Below are 12,300 nucleotides of genomic sequence, written 5' to 3'. Positions count from 1 at the left end.
CAACAACCTTGGGTGTGGTATTTTACTCCTATTTGTTTTACAGAAATTGAGGAAGAGAGAAAAGAAAGCTCAAAAGGTGAAGGATATACATGTGAATATTCTCTCGTGAGAAATTTGCACAAACGCACTTCTTGTAATCATCGTTCTATAGTGGATTTGCTTTGGACTGAGCAATCCCATGAATTTTCCCCAGAGATGGGGTTTTATTATGTAAAATAATTCTTCATATGTTCTTAATTTTTACGTTCTGCATATTTAAGGATTGATACAACTTATCAATCCCTTAGGTATGTTTTGATTTCTTTATTACGCTAAACTGTTGCAAACTTACAATGCACCCCACTGCTATCCAATAGGTAATTTCACATAACAATTTCGATAATCACTAATCTGCAACCTCCATAAAAATGACTTGTAAATGACAATTTGAAAAATCAATGGTTCAATTTTTGAAATACAATAGTTCCACCAGGCACAAAATGTTCTCAAATAAGCTTATTTGGAAAGGAACTCAAAATCACAAAATGTTCCGCCATACTTTATTTAATTTTTCTGTTTGCTACCAAAAAAAGAGTGGGTTCTACAAGATTAGGCCAACTTTTATTTAAGCCGGAGAGAATTGTAATTAAATATGAGAAAAGAAGTTGGTGTCGGGAGTAATTGTTCTTATTTAAATCTAGGCCAACTTTATACTTCGATTACTTTTCAAACTCTATCATGTGCTCATCTTTCTATTTTCATACTCCCTTTTCAGTCTATTGGGTTACACCATAATCAAGATTTACCATATTTAACAAAAGTCGCTTCTATGTTCAAGAATTTTTCAGTCTCAAAAGTACCCTTTATACTTTTTCAATTCACTCTTGTTTTCTTCGTCTCCTGATTTGAATTCAAAATTAAAAACCCCTTGTTTTATTTTTTCTGTTGAAATTAAAACAATTTCAGCATTTTGACCCTTTTTTTTTTTCTAAAGTTAGAAAGAAGAGGGGAACACTCACACACACACACACGCAAATATCATAGGGTTTGAACTGATGACCATTTGAGAACACATCAAAGACCTATACAACCCAACACCTTATTGGTGAGCATTTTGACTTTTGACTTGACCATGGTTTTGCCAGGTTCTTGTACGCATATTTTCTTTGGTTAAAATCCCAGGGGTAAAATGGTCATAACATAAATAAAAATTAAATGCCGTTTTCGTCCCCTCCAAGTAAAACAAAGGCAGTACTGGATTCTTTTCTCACACTCTTTCTTTTCTTTTCTCAAGAAGTTCAAACACAAACAAAGAACCACCGGACCGCCTTACCATTTCATTTGCTTTCCCTTATTTTCGTGGGAAAATTTCTCTGACATCAGTGGAAACCCTAACATTATCTGCTAATCACTGTAACTTTTGTGGAATTCTTTGTGTTGAAATCAGTAGTAAAGGAGATCAAACGCAACTCGGAGCCTCTGTTTACTCGGAAATGGCAAAAACTTCACCACCCAAGAGGAAATCTGAGTTTGAGATGAAGCGGACGCCGAGTCCCATGAGGAGGTTCGAGAGAGCCAAGAATAACTCATCAACTTCTTCTGGGTCTAAAATGTCTGGAAGTAAAAGCTCGGGTTCATCGTTAAAAGAGCGAAAAGGGGAAATGAAAGAGAAGAGTATGAAAGATTTGGCATTGGGAACTAGAGAAGTTAGCAAAAGTGGGAAAGAAAATGCAGGAACTGCCCATGTGAAAAATAAGATAAGAAATGGTAGAGATTATTTGGCGAGCTTTAAGAAGAATAAAAAGGAGGTTAAAGCATCAGGTAACACTGAGTTTTGACCCTTTTTTTTTTGCCTGTAATACTCATTATTTCTTTCTTGTTCTGATAAATTTTTTTAATATATTTCTGCAGTAAATGCAAGTAAAGATGTCTGCAAGACAAAGGTATTATCATGCACAAAAAATGGTCATTTTCTTTTATTTTCTGATGGTGGTAGTTTCCAAATGGATTGATTTAGTTTTGTGTTAATCCATTAGTCATTTGGTTTATTATGCTTAGCATGTTCTATTTTTTTATTTTGAAACTTGTGTTAGTTCATTGGTGTACTTGTAGGTTCCGTTGCTGCGCAGTAGTGAGCGGGAAAGGGAACATACGGATGAAGGACAGCCGCTCAGGTTTCAGAGAGAGCTGTTGGAGGGAAAGCATCCTGGGAAATCTTGTTCTGGTTTGTCTCAGGGGAAACGAAAAAGGGAACAATTGCTTGAAGAGTTATCGAATACAACAGAAGTTGAAAGTGATGAAGTTGTAAAGAAGCGCAAGATGGTGGTAAATAGTAATGATGATCCACACTATGTAAAGCCTGGATTAGAGGGAAAGATAAATCCTGGATGCAAGGAAGGTAAATGGCTGACATTGTGAATTATTTCATTTTTTTCATGACATTTTGCCTAGAGTTCGGTCTTGGTGCAGTGCTAGGGTCAGCTTGTGGATTTTCTGAATTTCCAGTTTTAGTTTTGAAAGCATCTCCACTTTTGCAGGAGCTTCTGTAACTCCAGCAGATATTGTGCCTCATTCTTCTGCCAGGTCAACTAGTTGTGTAAATACAATTGCTGATGAAAAATGTGAGCGGGAACCGCTTAAGTTGCGTATAAAGTTGTTGGAGGGAAAGCATCCTCGGTGGAAATCTTGTTGTGTTTTGTCTCAGGGGAAACGAAAAAAAAGGGAACGATTGCTTGATGAGTTATCAAAGACACCAGAAGTTGAAGGTGATGAAGTTGTCAAGATGCGCAAGATGATGGTAAATAGTAATGATGATTCACCCTATCTAAAGCCTGTATCTGAGGGAAAAACAACTCCCAGATGCAAGGGAGGTAAATGGCTGATACTGTGAAGTATTTCATTTTGTCATAACATTTTGCCAAGAGTTCTGTCTTGGTTCAATGTTATGGTCAGCTTATAGATTTTATGAATTTCCAATTTTAGTTTCTGAAAGCATATTGACTTTTGCAGGAGCTTCTGTAACTGCAGCACATAATGTGCCTCATTGTTTTGCTAGATCAACTACTTGTGTAAATACAACTACTGATGAAAAATGTGACTCTACTTCACATAATGTGGATAGGAATGTATTAGAAAAACCAAAAAGTAACCTGTTTGCTTCTGAGGAGAGAAGAAAATTGATCGATGCCCAGAAGAATCTCAATCTTCTTTTGAAGCCTGGGATATCAAAACTATGTGGAGTCCTTCAACTCTCTGTATGAATTTGATTTACCCGTTAACAATATTTTATTTTCAATTTTGTTCTTATGTGCTGCCTTAACTAATATTCCATTAATACATCTTAGTAAAACACAGTTCTTTATTTTAATGATATCTTGATTGATGTTACTATTATGCAGGATGTTGTCAAGGCTATGGCAAAAAATCTTCTTGAATACGTAATGAATAATCACCATGTAAATACAGAACCAGCAACAACATTGCAGGCATTACAGATAGCTCTGGTTAGAATTGATTTCCCCTTTCATGCACTCATGTTTCAGTACCTTCTTTTGGTGTGTTCTTAAGGAAATGGATTTGTCCCAGCTGAATTGTAAAGTTCTTAGATGCATGGTTTCTTTTTATGTTTGCCTGCAACACTCATATTTCTTTTTTATTCTGAAATGATTTTGGATGTTTTGGTCGACAATCAACTTCTATAGTTCGGCTTTTACCGGGTATCTGGTTTCTTTTTACTCTGATATCTTTTCATTGCATAAGTAACTGTGACCCTTTGGTTTTGGCTTACAATAACTCTGATAATCATGGCATCAATATCCATCATGTCTAGCTTGTTGCAAATATCAATTTAGTTTCTTTGCCAAGACATTTGAAAAACATTTAATCTATCCCAGTTCGGTTTTACATTTTGACACCAAGCAATTTTGCATGTAACTTATGCAATGTGTGATGATGATGCACTCTGCCCTTGCTTTTCGTGGTCAAATTTCACCCTCAACATACTTGAGTGTTGGTGCGGCTAAAATGTGAGGGTGAAAATGTGTTGATGACACTGTGGTTAATGGCTTTTTCACCCTCAGCATATTTGGTGAAATTTAACCACCAAAAGCTTGTTTTCAGCTGTGAAATTGTATCAAGACACTGTGTGTGATAAATCATAAATGCATTCATGAAAATACTTTGTCATAGAATGAGCTTCTAGGTCAGGTCGTGCCTTATTAGTTGGAGCTTTCAGGGGTGGTCTCTTGTAAATCTTTTTATAGGCATTTATCGTAACCTTTTTTTTTCCTTTTTGGATAAGAAACAAACTTCCATTGAATAAAAATGAAAAATACAACACAGGGGAGTCCCTGAAAGACACCTTTCTTAAGTACAACAAAGCAGAAAATCCATGAAAACACAAATAACAATCTAATTTACAACTTCACCCCAATCAGAATAAATACCATAAAAAGATCAATGCAACCCTTAATTTCTGAAGAAACTGAAGCCCACAAGGATGCCAAAATCAAACTTTATCCCACAAATGATCCACATCCTCCCCCATAACACCCTAAAACATTCTCCCGTTCCTCTCCATCCACACAACCCAACTTAATGCCAAATCAGCTCATCTTCCTAGCACCAAACTCCTTTTCTTTTTCTTCCTTCCAGAAAGCTTAACTATTCACATATTTATGCAACACTAAAACTTGGGATTGCCGAATTCAATCTGGTCCCTAAGCAGCCTCATCCGCAAAGAGAACGCAACTGGACAATATCCTTGTATTTTAGGATTCTTCCCTCTAACATCAATCCAAATTGGAAAGCTGCTGTACTTTAGATTTTTGGATTGTTTTAATTTTATTTTATATGATGCTTAAGTTTTGTCCATTTGGTGGTTGAGTTGTTCTGTAGTTGTTTTTGTTGTTGGCTTGCTTTCACTGGATATGGTGTCAAGTGTTGCTGCAATTTTTCATTCTATTATGGAAAGTTGTGTTTCTCATATTAAATAAATGGAAGTCAATCTTGAGACTTGAGAGTTGTGGCAGTCCCGCCTTGCCCAGTGGTGCACCATGAAGTGTAAAAACAAATGTATTTCATATAGGTTTTAGTCTCAACACATGCAACTTCCAATCAATATTTTATTGATATTTGGGCTTTTATTTGCCCAAAGTACGAGACACTAAGACCCCTACTTGATATTTCTTTAAACATTACAAAACTCATGGCCTCTTCTTGTGGTTACCTAGGGTTTCATTATTTCACATAAACAATTGTTGCTGCTGAGTACTGAAGTAATAATAAGTCATACTTCCATCATAAATTGGTTACAATAGGGTTCACCCTAGTTTGTATTATCAAATAATGGATCCTTGAGAGCTGCATTTGAGTTAGCTTCTGATATCCGTGCTCCCATCTGTTTTCTCACTTGCTTATATTGTGAGTGGGTGACTCTTCAATTCCTACAACTATGTAGAGACTTTGCTTTCTATAACCAATTTTTGTAATGATTCACTAACATGTGATATTTTCTATTCAATCTACATGCTTTATGTATCTTCCCGTTAATGATGCATGCGAGAAGTTACACTGTTCAGAAATTATGCAGGCAAATAGGCATAGAGAATTCAATATGTCTTATGAACATGTCCATTTTGTTGTCGTGTTTGGCTTGTAGCATGCTTGCGTCTATAATGCTACTTAAGCTTTTTTTTTAACCAACTTACTGGTATCTGTAAATCCAGTGTTGGACAGCAGCTTCATTTCTGAAGCAGAAAGTCGACCACAAAGAATCGCTTTTGCTTGCAAAGCAGCACCTTAACTTCGCTTGCATAAAGGAAGAGGCATATTATTTTTATTCAATGCTGCGGTGTCTAAAGGAAACCTTTTTACACCGTACAAGGATTTTCAAGGTTGCAGTGTCTCCAAAATCTGCTAAATTATCAAGTAAAGATGCTTTGAAGGACCATTCACATGCAAAGGTACTATCAAAGATTGAAGACTTGTCCATGAATCTAGAATATTTAGCAAAAACAGATGTCTCAAAAAGTATCAAAGATATTTATAAAAAGTTCAAGAAGAAGATGACAAAACTCACTGAGAAGCAAAGAAAAGACAAAAATGATTACGAGGAAGAAAAGGGGCATATAGATAGAGAGAAGAAAACAGAGTTGGCCGTTATTCAATTTTGTTACCAGAATAATACTTCGATGAGGACATATAGGCTTAAGATGTTGGACAAAAGAATTGAAGAGCATAAACTCCATATGGACATACACCGCGAGTGTCTTGAGGAATTTCACCTGCAAGAATGGTTTAAGTTGAAGGAGCAGGAGAAACAATGGGTAGAAAACGTGCAATCCTGGGCTAATGTTGAACTGTTAAATGGGTCACCTTCAAATGGACCTGAGCCTTGGTCGAAATGCTTACAGACTAGTGAAGAAGTTAGAGTTAATAAAGATTCTGAGGATTTGGCCTCTTTAAGAGAGCATGGTCTTGACAAGGTGGTCCTGATAGGATTGTCTGGAACTCAAGAAAATGCTCCTGATGAAGGTGTAGTATGTGGTGGTTTCATTAGAACAGTGACGTCTCCAGCTAGACCCCTTAGTGCAAATGGTGTATTAGATACAATGACTTCTGGGACATTTTTGTTTACTGATTGTATGGAGAAAAACGAAGCTGGCAGTTCTGGTGATGATCAAGAGAATGGCGTGTCTATGAATCCGTGTGCCAAAGAGTTAATTACTGATGGAGGAACTTCAGACTATGGGGAGGTTCTGCTTGATGTGCCTGAAATTGTTTGCTGTACTGATGGCTCGGAAAAAGTTGTCACCCCGAGTCTTCCTTCATTTGAAGAATGCATCCACAATGCGGACACATCACTCATTCCTGATGGGGAGGTCAGACTGGAAGTGCCCAAATCTGGCAAATCAACTGATGGTCCAGAGCAAACCCTTCCTTTGGATATGTCTTCTGTGCAATGGAAGCCTAATGGGGCTGCATTAAGTGTACCTGACAGAGAAGCTCCACTGGGATTGCATGAGAGTGCCAGTTCAAGTCATAATATTGTGTCTGCGAGCACACCATCATCTGAAGAACAAATTCATGCAGTGATGGTAACTGTTAAAGATAAAGTGGTAGAATCAAGACTGTTTGAGACTGGCAGTTCAAATGATGACCAAGGGAATCTTGTCACTGTGGATCCATCTGAAGAACAAAACCCTGAAAATGCCATATATGATACTGTCAATTCTATTCACGGTTTGCATAATGTTATTTCTGTGAGTGCACCTTCATCTGAAGACCAAATCCATGTAGTGACAGTAACCATTCCAGAATCAGGTGTCTTTGAGACTGTCAGTTCCAATGATGGCCAAGGGAATCTTGTCTCTGTGGATCCAGCATCTGAAGAGCAAACCCTTGAAAAATCAACAGATTATGAGACTGTCAGTTCAAGTCATGGTTTGCATAACGTTGTTTCTGTGAGTGCACCTTCATCTGAAGAAAGGATCCATATAGTGACAGTAACCATTCCAGATAAAGTGGTCGATTCGGGAGTGCTTGAGACTACCAGTTTGAATGGTGGCCAAGGGGATGTTGTGTCTGTAGATCTACCATCTGAAGAACAAATCCTAGAAAAGACCTCAGCATATGATGAGTCTGTCAGTTCAATTCATGGTTTGCATAACGTCGTTTCTGTGGATCCACCTTCATCTGAAGAACAAAGACATGCAGTGACGGTAACCATGCCAGATAAAGAGGTAGGATCGGGAGTGCTTGAGACTGTCAGTTCGAATGATGGCCTAGCGAATCTTGTCTCTATGGATCCACCTTCATCTAAGAAACAAATCTCTAAAAAAGCCATAGAACATGAGACCATCAGTTTAACTCATGGTTTGCAAAATCTTGAGTCTGTAAGTCCACCTTCATCTGAAGAACGAATAACCGTGCCAGCTAAAGAGGATGAATCAAGAGTGCTTGAGACTGTCAGTTCGAATGATGGGCTAGTGAATCTTCTCTCTATGGATCCATCTTCATCAGAAGAACGAATCCCTGAAAAAGCCTCGGAACATGAGACTGTCAGTTTAAGTCAAATCCATGCAGTGACAGAAACCATGCCAGACAAAGAGGTTGAATCAGGAATGCTTGAGACTGTAAGTTCAAGTGATGGCCTAGGGAATCTTGTCTCTGTGGACCCACCTTCATCTAAAGAAAAAAACCCTGAAAAGGCCACAGAAAAAGAGAGCAGTGAATTGCATGTAATGGCATCTAATAGTGCAACTGGGATCAACCAGCAGAAGGGAGTTGATACTGCAGCCATTAGCAACTCTTCTGGGGAAAATCCCCTGGTAAACTCACTCCTGCTGCAGCCTGTGACAGCTTTGGTGCATGGTGGTTCAGTGACATTTGATCAGGTATAAAATTGTTAGATATTGTCAATCCATATGCTAGTCACCTTGTTTTGATCATTATTCTCGTGCAACAAAAATGACAGTGTGCTTTGTATGAGGACATTGCCTGCACTATTTTTTTTATATTATCCTGAGAATTATGACGGGGTTAAATTTTTAACATTACTATGGTTGTTAATGCGTACAACAGAAAATTATATGTTAATTGTCCTGTGAGTTTTGTCTTGGTTCGTTCTCCATGTTATGAGGAGATGTTATTCAAGATTTTTAACAAAATTAATTCTACATCAAGAAAATAAAGACAGAAGAAGAAAGTGATTGAGCGTTCACTGACTGACTCATTCTCACCTGTCCAGGCACACCAACAAAAAGGTACGCTTTTAGCCACATTGACTGCAGTGCAATGTGGAGATCCACAGGCCAGCGAACTGCAGGATACTAGCCAACCAGTTGAAAATCCAGTATCCACATCAGTTGCTATGGTATCATACAATCATTCATATCATGATGTGCCGGACAATGAGCCTGTTGTACAAGTGCCAGTGCTGCCATCTTCTAATACACTTGACCATAGTTCTCCTGAGTTATTTTCAGTTGCTGGAATTAACATTCAGCCAATTAGTGAAGATCATACCTTTAACCAAGTTGCTCAGGCTCCAATGCGAATTGCTGGGAACCTTCCTGATCTTTCAGATCAAACTATTTTGCAGCCTATGACATGTTTTTCCTTACAGCAGCCTGTTGATATACCTACTAGTGGATTTGGAATGCTTTTTCAAGACACAAGGGCTACATCTATTACTTCTTCATATAATACTTGTCCCATACCTTCTGCACCCCGTGGGGCATCTCAGATGCCTCTGCCTTTGTCCCCTGACCCTCTTCAGAATGAACTGGAAAAGTTGGATAAAGAAGCAGACCAAATCCATAAGTCTCATGAAGATATGGTCAGTTTCGAAGTTAATATCTTTTCATTTTTTTAAAAACAAAAAAACTCTTCTGAAGACCTTTTTGTCTTGAACAGAAGCTGCGTCTGAAATCTGATTGTGATAAGGAGATAGAGGAGGCCGTTGCTGACATTCGTCGCAAGTATGAGATTAGATTTCAGGAGACTGATGCAGAATTTCACCTTAGAAAGAAGGAATCGGATGCAATTCGCAACATGGTTTTGATGAATAAGATTTTGTCCCTGGTTTGGACTAAATACATGGATTATACTAGGGCATCAAGTGCATCTGGACCACAGCAAGGTATGAAACTTTTGAGTTGCACCTTTTAAGTTGTTTTCCCTTTTTTTATTCTTTCTTTCATAAGCTGAAGATGTAGTTTGGATGTATTTTCATTTTTCGTAGAAGAAAGATTATCATTGGCTATTTTCATCATGAAGTGCAATGAGAGATATGGCATTACTTCTTTGAAACCTAAGTAACAACTATTAATATAAGATGGTTATAAAACATGCGTACAAATGTCTTGATCCTCTTGCATGTTATAAAGTCTTATAGCAGGCAGCTAATCAATACACACTATGTATATGCTTTATATCAATTACACCGATTTGTGCATTCATACATTATGGGTTTCTTTCTATGCTTACATTTTGTCATTGCACTTATGCTCCTTACTGTTATTTCCCTGGCAGATGAGAATTTCGTTTTCTTCCAGCATCTGGACCAACTATCTATACGGCAAAATCAACATGTACATTCTCCAGTTGCCAGTTCATCTCTGGCCAGCCCTCCTGCAGCTAGTCTGCAAACTTCTATTGCATCCTTACCCAGCCTGCAGGTGACCCCTCTTGCACCTGCAACCAATCCACATTGTACAACTCCACCTATGCAGTTGCCTGCTCCATTTCCGAGCATTCCAGCAAGACCGCCCCACATTAGTTCCCCCTCTTCCACAGGAATCCCCCAAGGTGGAGGTGAGATTCGTGCCCCAGCCCCACATTTCCAACCTTTTAGACCTTCAACATCCATGTCAAATCCACATCTCCAACCTTTTACACCTTCAACATCCATGCGAAATTGGCAGTCACATAGCAACTCTCATGCATCGTCTGTGTCACTTCCTCATATTCCACGACTTCCACCCCCCATGCAACAATATGTTCCTTATACTAGGGCCCATCATCCTGAAAATGCAGGGGGCTTGCCAGCTCTTAGTGTATATGCACTGCCTTTAATTATGGATATAAACGGTCGATTTGGTTCTAATCCATCTGGTAGTTTGCCCTCAATGCCAAATTTGGGTTCAACCCTTGACCACTTGCACCTTTCTGATCCTGCGATTACAGGTGGTGCACATGTCAACCCAGTACGCACAGGTAGATCCACCGACGTAGTTTATTTATCGGACGATGACTAACCGGTTACAGGATATGTATACTTGGTGCTCATGGTTATGAAGTGGGGTTGTGACATGGTATACGCATAGGCAGAAGTTGTAACGCTTGACTGGCTGCAAGGAGTTTGTAGCTGTATGCCTTCTGTTCTAATGGTTGTAATGTAAAAATATAAAGAGTTATGCTATTTGGACACACAACATTGACCACCTTAACTGACCATCTTATGTGGCAACTAATGTGTCATGCCATGTCAATTAATGAATGCTACTATGAGGCCACTCACTAGGAATGCTAGGGTTTTTTAATTTGTTTTTGAATTGACATGACGACATTCATTAATTGATATGGCATGACACATCAGTTGCCACATAAGGTGGTCAGTTAAGGTGGTCAATGTTGTGTGTCTAAATAGCATTACTCAAATATAAATCTGTAGTTTGTACTGAAATTTTCCTGAGCATAGACGTTTTAGAATTGTGATGATAGAAAGTGTCGAGGGCTAAATGAACTTGTTACATTGTTGCAGTGGCTGGGCATAAATCAAGGCAAAATTAACTGGTTTTGATTCACAAATCCAGACAAAAGTTCGATATTAGAAAGTTTTGCCCTCCAATTTTCTGTCACACAAATGTCCCTATAAATATGAACAACTTGCGACATCAACTCATGGCTAGCATTTTCTGGGTTCTTATTAAGGCTAGTAGCAGGTGACTGATAATGTGATTGATTTTTTTTTAAATGTAGATCAGTTTACCTAGCTGGTTTCCTCAAATCTCATTTGCTTGATCATAACTTCCAACATAATTTATCAACCATCGCTAGACTAGAAAACCAATTTTGCTTTCTTCATTGAAATGCTTAGGAGTGAGCATGGAATTAATACAACTCAATGACTGAAGATCTTGTCTTGTGTCTGCCATTCAACATGTAGTTAATCGGGGGCAAACTTTTGTTTTATCGACAAAACCTAATAACGGATTGCTCTTCAACAGTGACACAAGAAGATAATTGTCCAGACAGGCAACGAATGACTGTAGAGGAAAACTGAATTTTGCGTGAAAAGTGGTAACATCATTTGCCTGTAGAAGTGGTCTGAGGTTGGAACCTCGAACCCCAATGACGGCTCCTCCCTCCCCATTTCAAACGTTGACAGCAAGAAAAAAAAAAATATTTGCATGAAAAATTAGGGTGTATTACCATGTCAAACTCAATAGACCCCTTTTGCAATAAAAACAAAAACAAAAGGGTTAATCATCTGAACTTAGACCCAATTTGCATTTGAGTCCCTCAAATTCCAAAATCATTATCGTGGTCCTTTAACTTCAGTTTCGTTAGGACAAATAGTCTTGCTGTCAATTTTGTTAACTTTTCTATTAAATGCGGGGGTAAAAGGGTATTTTTGTATTAAATGCGGGGGTCAATTTTGAAAATTAAGGGACTCAAATGCAAATTAGGTATAAGTTCAGGGACTAATAAAACGATTAACCCAAAACAAAAATAAGCCAATAGACCCAAATTAAGAAAATAAAATATGCAAGCTGTATCTAATAGTAGAATTCTATTGTGAGGCCTTATGTACCT

The 12,300-nt window shown here is 38.2% G+C and overlaps 1 protein-coding gene across 1 annotated transcript; it reads left to right on the top strand.

Annotated features, from left to right (window-relative positions):
• On the top strand, positions 1,359-11,080 carry LOC18773382 (helicase protein MOM1). Its single transcript, XM_020565650.1, has 10 exons — positions 1,359-1,800; positions 1,891-1,922; positions 2,092-2,377; positions 2,517-2,849; positions 2,989-3,233; positions 3,378-3,482; positions 5,706-8,375; positions 8,729-9,319; positions 9,397-9,622; positions 10,015-11,080. Exons 1-10 carry the CDS (start codon positions 1,473-1,475, stop codon positions 10,737-10,739), a joined length of 5,541 nt encoding a protein of 1,846 aa, XP_020421239.1. The 5' UTR covers positions 1,359-1,472; the 3' UTR covers positions 10,740-11,080.

Source organism: Prunus persica, chromosome G6 (assembly GCF_000346465.2).
Source record: "Prunus persica cultivar Lovell chromosome G6, Prunus_persica_NCBIv2, whole genome shotgun sequence".
NCBI classification, from domain to species: domain Eukaryota; kingdom Viridiplantae; phylum Streptophyta; class Magnoliopsida; order Rosales; family Rosaceae; genus Prunus; species Prunus persica.
The sequence above is the reverse complement of the archived record's forward strand: the minus strand, read 5'-3'. Positions and strand labels throughout refer to the sequence as shown.